The 17,455-nt window shown below is 43.1% G+C and overlaps 1 protein-coding gene across 9 annotated transcripts in view; it reads left to right on the forward strand.

Annotated features, from left to right (window-relative positions):
- The window catches only part of iqsec1b (IQ motif and Sec7 domain ArfGEF 1b), a 178,684-nt gene that overhangs the window by 155,765 nt on the left and 5,464 nt on the right, over positions 1-17,455 (forward strand). For 8 of the 9 annotated variants that reach the window (XM_036530230.1, XM_036530231.1, XM_036530236.1 and 5 more), the window contains 12 exons: positions 248-527; positions 2,013-3,274; positions 6,146-6,307; positions 7,333-7,455; positions 8,442-8,608; positions 10,003-10,142; positions 11,104-11,133; positions 12,403-12,528; positions 13,370-13,469; positions 13,744-13,905; positions 14,330-14,506; positions 16,894-16,943. In XM_036530230.1, coding sequence (XP_036386123.1) covers positions 248-527; positions 2,013-3,274; positions 6,146-6,307; positions 7,333-7,455; positions 8,442-8,608; positions 10,003-10,142; positions 11,104-11,133; positions 12,403-12,528; positions 13,370-13,469; positions 13,744-13,905; positions 14,330-14,506; positions 16,894-16,943 — 2,779 coding nt within the window. The remainder of the gene's footprint in view (positions 1-247; positions 528-2,012; positions 3,275-6,145; positions 6,308-7,332; positions 7,456-8,441; positions 8,609-10,002; positions 10,143-11,103; positions 11,134-12,402; positions 12,529-13,369; positions 13,470-13,743; positions 13,906-14,329; positions 14,507-16,893; positions 16,944-17,455) is intronic. The other variant, XM_036530237.1, reaches the window with a different exon arrangement.

Genomic DNA, 17,455 nt, shown 5'->3' on the forward strand with positions numbered 1-17,455 from the left:
TTATACCTCTGAAACGGAGTGGGAGTACGTCATTATGTTCCAACTACGTAATTAGATTTGAATAATACCCACAGTGCAGTGGACTTTGATGCCTGTGTGGCTTGTTTATTCCTGCCACTTTCTGCGGAGTTATTTCCTCAACAGGGGGAGGGAGCACTCAGTATACGTTAGACTGAACTGTGCTTTGTGTGAGAAGAGGTGATGTGCTGTGTAAGTGAACAGGCTTCCTGTTGCCATCTCATTTCAGCGTGGAAGGTGATGCTCCAGGAGCTGAGACAGGCCCCTCTCTGGACAGCGCCGCTGGCTACGGTCGAGGCCCCGTGACCCACAGCTCTGTCCTCAGTCCAGAGCACTTTGACGCCCCACTCTACGGACACCCGGCTCTGCCCGGTTCACAGCGCCCGCGGCGCCCCAAGCTGCAGCACTCCCAGTCTATCCTGCGCAAACAGGCTGAGGAGGAAGCCATCAAGCGCTCGCGCTCGCTCTCCGAGAGCTATGAGCTCTCCACCGACCTCCAGGACAAGCAGGTAGGCCGCTGTGTTCCGCACCGCGTTCTGCCTTGCCTCTTCACGCCTCGCGGCGCAGCATGCAGCCAGTCAATCCACAGTCATTCAGAGAGTCGTTAAGGAGGCTCAGCAGGGGAGCTGCAAGCATCCCCTCATCTGGACCCCCCTGCTGCGTGTTTGACTCTGAACACCGAGCCTCGTTCCTCGAGGAGGGGAGGGGAAGATTGAATCCTCCCACAGTGCAGCAGAATGTGATTAGTCCTGCATTTTAAAAAGAGTGAAGTTTTCCCTGCTTACTCAGTGTGTGAGCCCAGCCAGAGGGGTGGTGGAGTCAGTGAATGCTTGGGTGGGCCTATTGCACTCCTCACACCTCTGCTAAAGCTGAGACGTTTTCCTGCTCTTTGACTTCTACTATTGGATAATTTGATTGATTCCTATCAAATGTAGTTTTTAATATGTAGGAAGTCAGTCAACAAGAATTACCTTGGATTGTTGGTGGTCCTTCAAGTCTATAATAGGAAATGTTATCAGAAAAATTTGTATAAATTATACAGCATTTTGTGAAATATGTTGCTATTCAAGCTATGAACCTGTCTCAGAAAACAGAGTAGTATTTGCAGAGTAATATTTGATATTCCAAATGCTTATTCTTTGTAATATTATATTAAAAACATGATACTGTTGGCTATCAAATCTAATCGAATCACATAGAATACAAATTCCCTGCAAGTTTGAAATAGCTCTTTGTTCCCAGTAATTGCTGCACAAGCACAGTGCGGCCTAGTCACTAGCCATCCCATCTGTTTTTAGGAAATTAATACTGTATAGTGATAAAGAGGGAAATGAATATGCGTGATCATTGCAAGCATTTGTGTAAATTGAAACACACACAGGAGCTGCACTGATGACAATGGAAATAATCTCTGCGAAAACAACTTAGACAGTCTCCTGTTAGAGGAACGGTTCAGTTTATAATAGAGGACATTTAGAAGGAGATGGTAAACAATTACTATAAGAGGCCACAGTATATGAGCTGAAACTGAAACCCTAATCAGTTGCCAAAATATTCAGTTATTTTTGATACATTATTGAAGCTCTTTGAGAGTAGATCATGTCTCATAAGGAGAATTCTCTTCTGTTCCTTGTTTTTAAAGGTTTCCTGTTACTTGTGTCTGTTTTAAAGTGAATGCCTTGTGTTATTGTGAGCTTCCAAAAATTCTATTTAGCATAGTCCGTAAGTGATCAAATATTGGCATTTCTGATGGCAATTTTATAAGACATGACGCTTCTGAATAATTGACTGACACACAAACTTAAACTTCTGTGGCTGTGCTTATAAAACTTTCACCATGTCAACACCAATATAGTAACCTTCATCCTCACAGAGTTTGACAAAGTGGAAATCTGTATTTCACAGATGTAATTATGCTTGTTATCACACTTTTAGTCATGTGCTGAAGTAGGTTCTGTAAAATCTCTGATGATTTCACACTTTCATTTCCTCAGGTGGAGATGCTAGAGCGTAAATATGGGGGACGTTTCATAACCCGACATGCAGCTCGCACCATCCAAACAGCATTCCGCCAGTATCAGATGAACAAGAATTTTGAGCGGCTCAGGAGCTCTATGTCGGAGAATCGCATGTCCAGACGCATCGTCCTGTCCAATATGAGAATGCAGTTTTCCTTTGAAGGACCTGAAAAAGTCCACAGCTCTTACTTCGAGGGCAAGCAGGTCTCCCTGACTGATGACGGCACCAAGCTCGGGGCGCTGGTGCAGTCCGAGTGCGGGGACATGGGAGTCCCCGCCAACATGAAGTCCCCCGCGGCACAGAACGACTTTACTGATGCCATCACGGAGCTAGAGGATGCTTTCTCCAGGCAAGTGAAGTCTTTGGCAGAGTCCATAGACGATGCCCTGAACTGCCGCAGCTTGCACGGCGATGAGGGCCAGCCCGAGCCTGCCAGGGGTCACCCGGACATGGAGAGGGAGGTGGCTTACCAAGGGAAGCCCTCCCACAGTGGGGACCACCGCAAGCTGGATGAGATGACGGCCTCCTACAGCGATGTGACTCTCTACATTGATGAGGAGGAGCTCTCCCCTCCCCTCCCTCTGTCCCAGTCCGTGGACCGGCCCTCCAGCACCGAGTCGGACCTGCGTCTCCGCTCTCTGAACTCCTCCCAGGAGTACTGGTCTATGGCTCACAAGGATGATAAGGGGGACACGGACACCAGCTGCCGCAGCACGCCGTCACTGGAGTGCCAGGAACAGAGGCTCAGAGTGGACCACTTGCCCCTGTTGACCATCGAACCACCCAGTGACAGCTCGGTGGAGCTGAGCGACCGCTCAGACAGAGGGTCGCTAAAAAGGCAGAACGCCTACGACAGGGGCATTGCCAGTCAGCAGGGCAGTCCCAAACACATCTCTCATGGACCTCCACCACGGGGCCCGTCCCGGGATGAGGAGCCCACCAGGCACAGGCCCCGGCAGCTGGAAAGCCACCTCGCCATCAACGGAACTGCCAACAGGCAGAGCAAATCTGAGTCTGACTTCTCGGACGGGGACAATGACAGCATCAATAGCACTTCTAACTCCAATGACACAATAAACTGCAGCTCGGAGTCCTCATCCAGGGACAGCCTGAGAGAACAAACCTTGAGCAAGCAGACCTACCACAAGGAGACTCGTAACAGCTGGGACTCACCCGCCTTCAGCAATGACATCATCCGCAAGAGGCACTACAGAATCGGCCTCAACCTCTTCAACAAGTATGTACACAGTTCCAAAGCCTTAGCATGGTAATAGTGCTAACAGCTACCTAACCTAACAGCTTTTGCAGTGACCCTGGTCATTTGAACCCCACTCATGATTAACTGCGGGTTAAAGCCAAGCATCATTTCAAAAGTATAACGACCACATTTTCAGGACAAGGGCTTGTTGCACTGTAGCACTGAGTGACTTAGCTGGAGTGTAGCTGTTTTCATTTTGTTCAGTCATATTGCACTAAGTGTCCTTGAACTTGAACCATCAAATAATTCAGCTCCAGACAGTGTGTTTCAGTATAATTGGCCTCACTGTATTTTACACAGAAATAATGTCGTTTATTGTGCTAGCTTATGCAACACTACCAGTTGTTTTTTTACCAGCTTAATAACATCTCTTCTCAAATGGATGATCTGCTATTTGTTGAATCAACAATTTGCATTTTTTTTACCTAGATATTCTGATAAATAGTTTGCTTAGTAGCCAAAGTTGAGTATTCATAATGAAAGATTTTGACTGTTGTAGGGCAGTAGCCTATTTATCCCATAGGTTTCCAGTTTGTGAAAGAAATGCAGGTCCTCAGCAATGAATAGTGTCCTCAGTAGTTTTTCTGAGCTTATCAGTGGGATTTGGTTCAAGTTGATGTCTGAGAGACACGTTACAAATTGCTTTGTTTTATAGCCTAATTAAAAGTCCATTTCTGAAATTGGGATGTAAGTGAACATGCCTGACATGGAATAGGTTGTTGTATTTTTCATTAGCGGTGTAAACTGCACTGATTTATACAAAATCAACCATACAAGCTTTTGAAGGTTGTGTCTACCATAAAAATAAAGGAAAAAACATCATGATGTCAGAGCTGTTAGATCAAAATAAGTAAGAATAATTCCCATAAGCACAGCTATCTATTTTCAAATCAGAACAGTTTCCATTTATTTACCACATCTCCAATGATGGAAACTGTCTGAATCAATCAATCATCAATTAAATCATATTTGTTGTGATGAGATTTTTTCAATGGATGTAGTCATAAAACACTGAACACATAGCGTAGTGTATTTTACAGAGGGACTTTAAAAACTAGAAATCCCAGGGCACTACTAATGAGCTCTATTGCCCTTTCTGCGGGATCTACGTAGTATCTTCAAATTATGTAGATCTTGCATTGTAGATGCTGCTGTTGGCATGTCTTAATGCAGTGATTTGTTTTGTTTTTTCTTTTCTTATGGGAAGTATTGATACATTATCGGAGCTGTAGTAGTTAATTAGATTATTCACAAATTAATGCTTCAGATGGCATTGGTTTTTTTTTAGGTTTTTCTTTTTATTTTATTTGATGACATTGATAAGTTTCAGACAGAACATGGATAGCACTGGAGTAGCCCCATTAACTGTTTAAAGGATAGGCATAGTACCACTAATGCACAATGGTAATTCATCCACCATGCTATGCTATGGATATAAGAACCTTTAGGTGCAACATGGTATTAAAATAGAGTTATAACTACAATATAATACAATATAACTAAGGTGTGTAATACTCAAACATACTGCACAGTATTACTACATCTAATATAGCATATAGAGACATGGTTGCAACCATGCTGTTCATCTATTCAGACCAACAATACCCAGGAATTTATGATGGAACTGTTTGCCATTTTATTACAGCATGAGGTAAAGGATTTTTATATATACATTTTTTAAGACTGAGAGTCTCCTCAGTTCAGCTCAGATCTATTCTCATTCTGTTCTTGTCTGTTCAGAAAGCAAAAGGCTCAGTTAACATTTTGTGCAAGGGCAATTTAACAGAACCCATTTACTGACGTTGCTAGGAGAGGACACAGGACTGTGGTGTTGAAAAGGTGATGCTGTGTTGTCATGAGCACTCTTTGTAAATAACAAGGTCACCCAGTTGGCTTAAAAATTATGATTTTGGTGAATCAAGGAATACAGTCTCATCACAAACCTTCTTGTCAAGCCAGAACCCATTCTCTGTCAGCCATGTAATTCATTGTAACTCAACCATCACTGAAAATCTGGGGGAATGAAACCATTGCAAGCTGTGAAAAATACAGCATCGGGAAACGTCCAGTTGTAGGATGAGGCCAGTGCTGTTTGTGTTGTGTTATATATCAAGGTTTTTGACTTTAATGGGGTTTCTGTGAGATCCCATGTGCCACACATTGATAACTCTAAACCTCAGGTCCTGCACATACATAAAAGGATTACTCCCTTACTTTCATGGCATGACAGCATTTTTTCATTGTAGAAAGATATAGATACTATGTTGGATTTTGTCAATATTAAAGCCTTTTTTCAGTAGAAATGAATTGACAGCCTTGGATTGCTGGATGCCAAAAAAATCCACAATGTGCTGCACATTATTTCTTGAACCCCAGAGGATAATTGTTCTTCTTTTTTCCACAAAAAATATTCTTGTCTTGGTTATGTGTCTGAAGCGGGCACAAAAGCTGATTGGGTTTTTATATAATCAAGTTGTCAGTGTATCTACATTTGCATAAGAAATGCATTTTATTTTAGAATGACAAGGCTGTTTTTGCATGCGTTTGCATGCGTTTTTGCATGCGTGCGTTTGAGTTGAGAGTGTGCATTGTTTCCTCAGATGTAGAGGTTAACTGGGTGGCGCTCTCTGGCTTTGCGATAAAGTGAGTCTCTCATCTCAAATGAATGTGGATTTGCAGTAATTCTGTCTGCTTGAGTGCCTTTAAGGTCAGTTTAATCCTGTGTGTACAGCATTTTCAATCTGCTCCCCACCCCTCCCCTTAGCAAGAACACACATTTGGACCAGGGTGACAGTGATCTCATGCCAAATGTTGTATGTTATGAGGTCCCTCTCTCTGGCATCTCTCCAGGAAGCCAGAAAAGGGAATCCAGTACCTGATTGAGAGAGGGTTCGTCCCGGACACTCCCGTGGGTGTGGCCCACTTTCTGCTCCAGAGGAAGGGCCTGAGTCGGCAGATGATTGGAGAGTTTCTGGGTAACCGTCAGAAACAGTTCAACAGGGACGTCCTGGAGTAAGTACTCAGGATCACTGTACAACTCATACTAACAACTCTTTCCCTTTATGATTCCAATCCTAACTTGCAGAAATAGAACAAACATGACTTAATGTCATTACCTTTGAGCTTTACAGAGATTTGAGATTTATATTTTGTTGAAAATTAGTCTTTCTCATCATTCCAGTGTGCACAAAGTAGTCTACCCAAATCTGATGTTTTCTACATCACTGAATTTATTAGTGCACGCTGTCGTGGTAATGTGCTCAATAACATGGTCCCATGTTGAATTTTAACATACCTCATGAAATATTCATACGTTGTTTTGCACCCTTTTGTTGCTATATTGTAATTATAATTGCACCAATTTGTGTTTTTGCTGTTTCCTTTTAAATTCAAGCACTGTATAATGAGTCAGACTCCACCCAGACAGCATCCACAATGTCAACATGTGGAATTAATCACTGTTTACTCTCAGAGCACAACAGTGACAGGCAAAGCTGAGGCCCTCCTACATCCTGCAGCCCAGTGTCTAAATAAAGACTCATGGGTGCAGCATCCGTAGAAATTCATTTGGGCAGTCACTCTACTTGGGGTTGGAGATGGAGGCTCTGTATAGGTGTGGATTCCTGTTGTCAGAGCTAAGCACCACAGTGTCTGTGAAGGTATCCCAATGTGAAACCCTCTGCAGTATCTTTCTGTGGCTGACTGCAGGTCTGTTAGGGATTCAGTGTGCAAGCACCAGTGAGACAAGTCTTCTCCTCACAGCAAATCCGCACTGGCAGAATTCATCAAGATGCCAGTGAGGATAAGCCCACAGATGCCCATCTGTTTGACAAGAATTTTTAAAAGCCACTCTGCTTCAAATCTATAAATCCTGATGGCAGAGATTTTATCTGCGCTGAAGTCTAGTGTTGCTGTCCATGAGTTCCTCTGAGTTTTGCTGAATATCATATGGCCCCCGAATAAGGAGGTTTAGCCCTGGAGACCCCCACTGGAAGGTTGTGCTGTGTTTTCTGAGCTCTCTCTGAAATACCCTGCAGCTGTGTTGTGGATGAGATGGACTTCTCAGGAATGGAGCTGGATGAAGCACTTAGAAAGTTCCAGGCCCATATCAGAGTCCAGGGAGAGGCCCAGAAGGTGGAGAGGCTCATTGAAGCCTACAGGTGAAGTAAAACATGAGGGCATGGTATTAAATGGGTTGTAAATAAAACTCTCAGATATGTAAGGTGTGTGCTAAGATACTTTAATGATACCTTAATTATTACATCCACAGCTGTAGAACATAACAAATCTGTTGGTATATGTTCCACATACAGTAGATGACACTAACTTTCTCAACTTATAATATATGCATTTATGTATAACTATTTCTATATGATTTTCACAGTAGAGTTTTCCACTGAGCTGCTATATTTTGACAATGATGATTAGAAGCCTATTGCACACAGTTCCCTCAAACACTGCAGTAAAGCATTCAGGAGTTAAGGCCATGTTTGGTTTGCCTGTATTTGATTGCTTTGATGCAAAAACCAAAATCCTTTGTTTTGCCTGGAGAGAATATGTTTCAGTGTTCAGAAAGACAGCACTTTTTTGCCTGAGTAAACACTGCAATGCCGGATGCATTACTGAAATAACAGCAAATGGAGAAATGATAATGCGATCTCTGCCCTAGGCTCTTCCAAAATATTATTATGGGCCTGCTGTTTGGTGTGCTGGAATCCTCCCGAAATGACAACCAAAGGGCAAAAGATCAAGCTTTCAGAGAATTGCACACTATCATTTCAGATAGAGAATTAAGAGTATCATTTGAATGAACAGTCCACTACTGACATTCCTACACAGTAACAATGTTAACATTCATTGTTTTTATTATACCTGTGAGAACCTATGCAAGGAGCAGGAAGATGATAACTTATATTGATTTTTGTTCTCTGGTAAAGAAAAGGTGACTTTACCACATGTCAAGTTATTTTTTTGTTGACATGAATAATGAATAATGTTTCATGACTGGCTGTTTTGCAGGATGGTGTAATGTTTCAGTTATTGGAGGATGTTGTTTCTGCGTACGTGTGCGCGTGAGTGTGGATGTGTATGCACGGGCGCATGCGCCACATTGGAGTCATTTTCCCTGTCTATGGCCTTTCCACAGCCAGCGCTATTGTATCTGTAACCCTGGAGTGGTACGGCAGTTCAGGAACCCAGACACCATCTTCATCCTTGCCTTTGCCATCATCCTCCTCAACACGGACATGTACAGCCCCAATGTCAAGCCAGAGCGCAAGATGAAGCTGGAGGACTTTGTGAAGAACCTTAGGGGTGAGTGCCAGCATCATGGTCCTGTTAATGAAATCCAAGTCTCTTTGCAATGCTTCTTTGAGGCTTTATTGTGCTGAAAGTATGAAGGGGAAATACTTGAAATATCTTAAATTGAATTTGTGCATGCATTATGCTTTGATTAATAGGCCCTTCAAAAAGGTATTTACATTTCGTGAGTCTTGGCTAAGCAGAGTAATTGGGGCGCTAAAATACTGTGCAGTGTTTACTTCAATTTGAATGCGTTTTAGCTGAGGTAGAGAGCATGACTGACTAATTTCTCTGCCTATTGGAGCAGCGGTAATTAGAAACCTAAACTGACCCAAAGAGTTCTTGTGTTGGAAAGAGTTCTTCTCAGAAATGATAATGAAGAGAGCATCCTTCCTCATGCTTGAAGTAGAATAGCAGTGAGGCGTGTGTGTGCATGAGTGAATGTGAGTGAATGTGAGTACCATAAAGCTTATGTTATACGGTGAGTGCCAGTCCCTTTTAGTGATCAGGGATAAAACTGCATTTTAGTGAATAAATGTCAGTCTCTAACAGTAGCCCTTTATCCCCTTTTAATGTTAATTTTATTGTAAGTTTTTCAAGGGTGTGATGTTAACACCTGCATACTCTTTTAGCAACAGCCTATTCAACAAGAATCAGTATGGATGATTAAAAGATAAATGTTATGGTCTCCTGTGAAGTGATCATTTTAATTTCTCCCTTGACATGTTGTTTAAAAGGAGGAGTGGACACAATTTATTCAAAAGTGCAACATTGTATCAAACTGGAAGCCTATCAAATGTAGAGGAAAATATTAAACAAAAGCCTTGTTACGCCACATTATCTGTAAGCATCAAATTGTGATAAGATGGTCTCCTCATGCTTTCTCTCTCTCCCTTTACTCTTAACAAGAGATAGACAGAGATATAGATTTAAAATAGACAGAGATATGATTTGAAAAAATACGCAAAGGTGGAAGTCTTTCATTTGACCAATTGGTTGCGTACCGGTATTGGATGAATAACTGAGGTGAGGTGACATTTTATTAGAAATGACATACTCTCAAGGAAAAGCACAGCGCTCAAATTGAAGAGAAAATGTGACATTTCAGCTCTCTGAGCAAGCTGAGGATGCTCTAACAACCAAAACACCATACTTTCATTTCAGTGAAAGATAGACATGCGAATATTGTACCCATCATGATTTATCTTTTTTTATTCATGATTCTCCCTCCCAGTTTTTTGTGTCTGCGCGTGCATGTGTGCATGTGTGCTTGTGTGCGTGTGCACGTATGTGTGTGTGTTTGTGTGTGTGTGTCTGTGTGTGTGTGTGTGCGTGTGTGCGTGAGTGCATGTATGGGTCAGTGAAGACCAAATGTGGGTACTAATAAGGAGTTCTTTGTCCCTCAGGGGTAGACGATGGAGAAGACATCCCCCGGGAGATGCTGATTGGGATTTATGAGAGGATCCGCAAGCGAGAGCTGAAGACCAATGAGGACCACGTGTCCCAGGTGCAGAAGGTGGAGAAGCTTATTGTGGGGAAGAAGCCGGTGAGTCCAGCCTGACATCTCTGATGCAGTCCCATGTGTGGGCATTCTCTCTCCACCCTACCCAGATCCACTCAGACCATTACACAGGTGCCTGATTAACGCACCTCTGAAGTGCTGATGGCACACTGACATTGTGAAAAAATGTGGTGGGGTGTGCAGAGATGATAATCGACCTGTGAGCTGTCAAATGTGGAAGGCTTCTATTACTCTTACAGAGCAGGCCTTAAGTGAGAAAAATCAGAAATTATTCTGCACCGGAGCATTGTTTCATGATTGGGTATCATATCCACTCTCTCCCATCTGAGTCCTTCATGGTGGATGAGTTTAATGTTTCGGAAGCCCTTGAAAGTCAAGGAGCATCAGTTCGCAGTGCTGTCTGTAATGACGAATTGGATTATTATGTCCACACTGACTCACCGCTGTGTCCTGGGATCAGTTTATCCGCTCTGAAATGTTTCTCCATCTGAGATGCCTGTGTGTCTCACGCAGACTTCACATTCCGAAACAAGGGAGGTGATTTGGAAGCAGCGAAGTAAACAAATAAATGCCCAGACAGTGATGTTAAAAGGCAGGATACCACAACAAGGAGGAATGGTCAAAGTGAGATTTAGAGATACAATTCACATCATAAATATGAAATATTGTCCCATATGCTGCTGGTATGAGAAGACAGGCTTTTTCACACATGCCTCTTGAGGTAGCCATGGATTTTGTGTCCATGTGGGACCTATTTCTGGCACTGTCTCTTCACAGTTACCTGTAGTCGGATTTCGGGCCATGCCTTTTACTTCTCACCATCTTTTAGTGTCACCTGTCTACTCATAAACATCTGTAGTTGCACCCATGCAACTGAAGTTGAATTTTACCAAGGTAGAGCTCTACTAGCTTTGAATTCCATAGTTCTCTATAGGGCAGGAATGTGCACATCTCCCCCTCAACCCCTCTCCATTCTGATTTGTAGATCGGATCCCTGCACCACGGACTGGGTTGTGTAAGTATCGGTTTTATTTTCTTCACTCGCTTGGTTTCATTTTTTATCTTATTTATTGGTCTAAGCAGCTGATACATTTCAAGTCAGGCTTGCTGTTCCCTGCTTTCCAACAGTTTGCATTATTACTGAATAAAGGTGCTGGGGTTAATGCATAAAAGTTTAAACATGGCACTCTACCTGACAGAAAGCCTCTGCCTACTGTTGGCAGAAACACCGGGGAATTGTTTTTACGCATCACTAATTTAATCTCTGAAGTGACAGAAAATAACATATTTGATGTCTTGAGACTGCAGAGTTTTATGCTCATGACCCATTTTAAGACCATATATTACCTCAGAAGCTCATAACTGCTCCCCACTCTGCCGTTCTTGTGAAAGAGGGGAGCAGCTTTGCCTCTAGCTCTCATTTACCAAGCCAACAGAACTAAATTCCAAGGCCGCAGCAGAGTGTGCTGTTTACAGACTGCAGGCTGACCGAAGCACATGAAATTCAGTGGAGGTCATCGGCTGCTGCCAAGAAAACAGCACATTAGACCACACAGATATAAATATACACATGGATCACAGGTGATGGAATATGGGGCTTATGTAGCCACACACAAGCAGGAGCCCACAGCTCTGCTAATTGAGCACAGCCTAGATCTGCAGGAGGTGGAATAAGCAGTTGATGGTCATGCTCAATGAATCTTTCTCAGGAATATATAAAACCCTCCTGAGAATGATAAGCTTTTTACATATCTCTTTCTTCATGTAAATACTCGTCTTTGCTGATAAAGGACATTCTAACAGGATTTATGAACTAAATCATTGACCTTTAAAAGTTCAATTTTTATTTAGTTTTACCCTCTCCTTTTTGGTGAGGATTATTTTACTCATTAAAGTAATCTTAAAAATGGTTTATTGAAGGCTTTGAAATTGTATTAACAAAATGTCAGTAGGATTAAGGAGAGGATGTGTCAATTTTTAAATGCTCCAAGGGTACATCCTAATTATTGCTATCCTCCTAGTATCTAAACAAATCTGGGAGGAAGAATGCCTGCAAAGAGGCCTGCCAATTAATGCATTCATCGTCGACTAACTCAATGGCACGGAGACCCACAGGGACTGCATAGGAATTCTTTCACTGGCATGTGCCCCTCCAGCCCTGGGCTGTAGAATCATCTTCTATTTTAAAGGTTCTCCCTAATCTCCCTCAGGAGCACTGTTGTGAACAATGAGCCACTCTACCACATGTGGTCTAATGCAGTTCGACACCATCTCAACTCTGCAGGTGCTGTCGCTGCCCCATCGCAGACTGGTGTGCTACTGCAGACTGTTTGAGGTCCCCGACCCCAACAAGCCTCAGAAACTGGGCCTGCATCAGCGCGAGATCTTTCTCTTCAACGACCTGCTGGTGGTATGAGAGCACTCTTCCCCTCACGCTCACCCCTGGTGATGTCACCACAGGGCTGCAGCCCCTTCTGGCAGCCCCTAGACTCCTCCTGTCAAACCAGAGCTGTCCAGAATTCCTGTACTGGTCCCTTGATACCTAAAGTCAATATCTGAGTGTTAGCCTAGGATTTTCCCATTTTCCTGTTTGCCCAATAAAGCCTAAAACATGGTTAAATTTTTGGAAGTTATAAATCAAGCATATTGTGAGGCTGCCTATTACATTATAGAACCTAGCTGATGTTGAAATGTTGGAGTCACAAATGAAATACCAGTTTTGAATTCAGGGAGCACTTCAGAATGTGTACAGTTAATACCATGAATATTACAACTTCCCATTTTCTTGCTGTCCTTCTCAAAGTTTTTAAAGTACTGAACATAACTATTTGACTCCCAAGATCACCTACCATTTTTTACCAAGGCAGCCAAATATTTTTTTTCTCAACATCATTCCTTTTTATTGATTGTGGTAGCTAAGTCTTTGTAAATCTATCAAATAAACACTCATGCTCTGACCACAGGTCAATGAATTCCTCTTTTTCCTCTTTCTTATTTGTCCAGTGCTGTCATGCCAAATTTCAGCCTGCATAATCATAATAATAATAATCATAGAAAATGTTTAGCAGCTATTATCAGGCCTCAGGGGTAAAAGTGTACTGTGGGTTCTTTAGCTGTTTTGTGAGGTGAGGTAAGAGGATCTGAGACAATAACGTGGTTAAATTCATGCTTGCGGGATTGTTTAAAAATAGCACCAATAAATGTTAACATTAACAGGTGGTGTCCTAAATGTGCCTCTGGCTCTGGTTTAGGTCACAAAGATTTTCCAGAAGAAGAAGAACTCGGTGACGTACAGCTTCAGGCAGTCCTTCTCTCTGTATGGGATGCAAGTGCTCCTCTTTGAGAATCAGTGTAAGTGCCGGACGGCCGTCTCCCAGCAGCCTGTGGGCACCTCGCTGATCTCAGGCCAGCTGTGTTACCTCATCACTGTGGGCCTCCTGGTATCCTGTTACAATGTACTACAGAATTGATTTACATCAGTAACAATTATTACTAGAATAGGAAGCGGCTCGACCACTGTTTACCTTGTCTGACCTTTTTTAATCTCATGACGAGCAAGAGCGTTTTTACCTCTTATCTAAGAATCTGTCAAATTTAATAGCTTCTTGTGTTTGTTATTTCCCAGATTACCCCAATGGAGTCAGGCTTACATCAGCCATTCCAGGTGCAGACATCAAAGTCCTCATCAACTTCAACGCCCCCAATCCCCAGGATCGCAAGAAATTTACAGATGACCTGCGGGAATCCATCGCTGAAGTCCAGGAAATGGAGAAGTACAGGATAGAGTGTGAGCAGACATTTCCCATGTACCCCATTCCCCCTTGAGGCCAGGCAACCTTTTTGTAACTGAAATGTAACTCATCTGTAGCTTCAGGTGTTGTGGTCCTCATTATTCACTCTCTCGGCTCTGTGTTTATGGGGAGCAGTATCTGAGCTTAGTTGGTGGGGAGAGGAGGATGAAAAACATGTGTCAAGGAGAATGTATTGAGACCTAAACAGGAATTAGGATGAAGGAAGCTTAGAAAGGGGAAATCTTAAAGAGGATGTCCATGGACATAATATAACTTGAAGTACTAGTTTTACAACGTACAAAGGCATAAATGAGGAGATTTGGGGATGTTCACACTAGTTCCTGGTTGAGAGTGTTCACTCAGAGTTACATGGTGCCCCCTGCCTGTGACATGCTGCTGACCTGACCCTAACGTGTGCAGCGGAGCTGGAGAAGCAGAAAGGCGTGGTCCGGGCCAGCATGTCCCAGAGCTCCGGCCTTAAGAAGGAGGCAGGAAACGGGAACCTGAGCCGCGCCAGTCTAGACGACAGCTACGCCATGGGGGAGGGGCTGAAGAGGAGTGCCCTCAGCAGCTCGCTGCGGGACCTCTCTGATGCAGGTGAGGTCATGGGTCGCACGCGTGCGCCACACTGGTGGTGCCCACCTGCCCCTGTGAAACCAGACAGAGGCCCCAAGTCTCTTTTGCTGTGCCGTAGTGTAGATCCAACTTAGACGCTGCATGATCCTTGCCCCCGTAAGTGAAGAAACTGGTTTTCATGAGAGAATTGTGTCCCAACCTGGTTCCCACAGTAAAAAAAAAAAAAACAAATCTATATGGAGTAACAATTTGGGCCATGAATCCTTGCAAGCTGAGAACAGAAAGTAATTGAGGACTGAGATGAAACCCAAGTGGCACGACAAGATGATTGGTCTGATATTGCAGACTCTGATAGTCTGCTTCGGAGCTTTTCGTACAGCACGTGGAGAGGAGAGAGACCAGTGTTCCTAAATTCCCCTTCAGACAAAGCTACTCTGCAGCAATGAAGAAAAATGATCATTTGAAATGCTTCCATAAGAATGTGAACCATCGTGATTGTATTGGATCCATAAATCACCGCTCAAGGCCAAAGTAGTTTCGGAATCCTCTCGGAAATGGGATTATTGTTAAGTTGTTGACCCAAGTGGGTTGTGGGTGCAGTGAGTGTTTGTTTTTAGTTCACTTGTATTCTCAGTACAACACAGATTGAACTGCCATTTGAGCCATTGTCCTGGCTCACCCTGTGCGGCGGTTTTTACACATCGAACCGATGAATGAAATTGAATGAAGCTTATTACCCTTGTTATTTGTACATATCCAGATCCAAATGGTTTCATTTCACCTGTCTATAAACATTTTACTGTTGTCTTCTAGTTCTTTTTTGTTTGCTAAATATCCTGTTGTTTAACATAACCATCTCATCTTTCAGTTTTACATGCCTTGTTTGGCATGGACATGTGAAATTGTATGTGAAAGTTTGTCACCACATCAGCTGTCATTGTTTCTCTTACACATGTTAAGTTTGGCCTGAACAACTCAACTAAACTTCATTTTGATCTTAGTCAAAGGAACATAAAAATTTGAACAATTCATTTGACTCACTTTGGAAAGACACTTGAGCTCTGCTTTTGGCAAAGTAGTTAAGAGTCACCCCATATAGCATATCCGCATTTGCTGAATACCTCTAATAGAACTGTAGTTATTTTATGTGAAGCATTCATCCTAATCTGTTTATCTGAAGCATTGCCACTGGTCACCACTGGCATTAGTCACCATTGGCTTTATCATTGACTGTGGGTTGTAAAGATTTCCCTGCTGCCTTTTATATGATATTTGTAAAACATGTTTATTCGGCTCAGACTAACACTTTTTAATAACCATGAGTTTGAGATTAAGTATGAAGACGGATTAGGTATGAAGACTGCGATGGGACTGATTTTTGATATCAGTCTAGATTACAATTTAGACACCAGCTGACCATCCTTTATTGGATGATGAAATCCACAAGGGTTCCAGTTTTTCCAAAGTCACAGGGCCCTGATCTCAGAATGTAAATACATTTCAGCTGTATTTCTGCTTGAGGTCATGTGGTATAGCTTCTTGAGTGGCTTTAGTTGTGGCTTGGAAGGTTTTTAAATATTGACATTAAAAGCATTATCAGGTTGGCTGTTGGTCCTTTTCATAACTAAAATACATCGAGAATCCCTATGCTTATAATAGAGCTATGCCTAGATTTTACAGCTGCCTGTGTTTCTATTTATTTCTCACTGTATCCCATCACATGTTGTGTATTTTACTTTTTGGTTATGGGCATTTTATAGCCTCACCTGTGAAAGATACCGGGTTCCTGCTAATTTGTTTCACATGTGCTGAATCATATGTCCAATGGCCGCAAGTGTACTCTTTGGAGCAACCCATTGTTGTCATTGTCACTGATACAGCCTGCTTCGCCCTCACCTGCGTTTGCCTTCTACACGTTTTGTGCAGTAGCCACTGTGCTGTTTCAGCTGAGCTCAGAAAATAAACCCCTGTCTTACCTGGGTAGCTGGCGTTGACCAGACGGATCTTCCTAAAGACTTTCAGTACATAGCGACAGCCCCTAGTACCTCTCATCTCCTCTGCTAAAAATTCTTCTGTTGCAACAGCAAAAAAGTGTCCTGCCAGTTTGCCGGTATTAGCCTCCATAGAGATGTAGTCTCCCCTTGGAGCAGAGCAGCAGTGTTTCTGACAGCTTTCTGATTGGCCTGCTCTTCCCCAAATCCCCTGCCCGAAGTGACGCCTGCTAGATCCCCCCACTTTCCCCTCTGATACCCCGTCTCGTTTGAGCCCCTGAGTTGGACTTGTCTCAGCTTGTTGTGTGTTCACACGCCCCATAGCGCCCCCCCTAGGGAGGAGGGATATATACACCTCTATATATCACCAAGGTGTGTTCTCCATCTCTAATCTATGGTATTGCATGTCCCGGGCAGGCAAGCGTGGCCGGCGCAGCAGTGCAGGATCACTAGACAGCAATATGGAAGTAAGTAGGAAGCGACTGATGTCTAGCCACTCTCTATGTGATGATGTGCACTTTGAAAAGCATTTTTTGTTTCTGCACCCCCCTTTGCTTCATAGTTTTTTTTTTTTTTTCATTTTATTAATGCGTAACCTGCCTGTTTCGAGTAATATGCATGCCTGGACTGCTTGCCATTGACGTCAAGCCTGTCTGGAAGGGAGGGGTCTCCCACTGCTTATGTGGCTGCAGTTAACCCTCTCTTGTGTAGCAAGCATGAAGCGAACTAATCCCACTAATTCATGTGACATTGTTTCTCGGCTGACAGTGTTGGTCTCAGCTCAGTGTTTTGGGTTTTTTTTTCTAGTCATTTCCTTTATTTTGCAGTCTTTGGTTTTAGTTTCTTTCTTTTTCTCACTTGTGTTTGTGGTGCAAGTGAAGTTTTGTCGCGCTGTGTTAGTTTCAGCTGCCCGCAGTTCAGTGTTGACTGGTCTTGAAGGTTTTCCCCCAACCCTGCGCCCCTCTTTGTTCCCCACCCG

This window comes from Megalops cyprinoides, chromosome 6 (assembly GCF_013368585.1).
Source record: "Megalops cyprinoides isolate fMegCyp1 chromosome 6, fMegCyp1.pri, whole genome shotgun sequence".
Lineage (NCBI taxonomy): Eukaryota > Metazoa > Chordata > Actinopteri > Elopiformes > Megalopidae > Megalops > Megalops cyprinoides.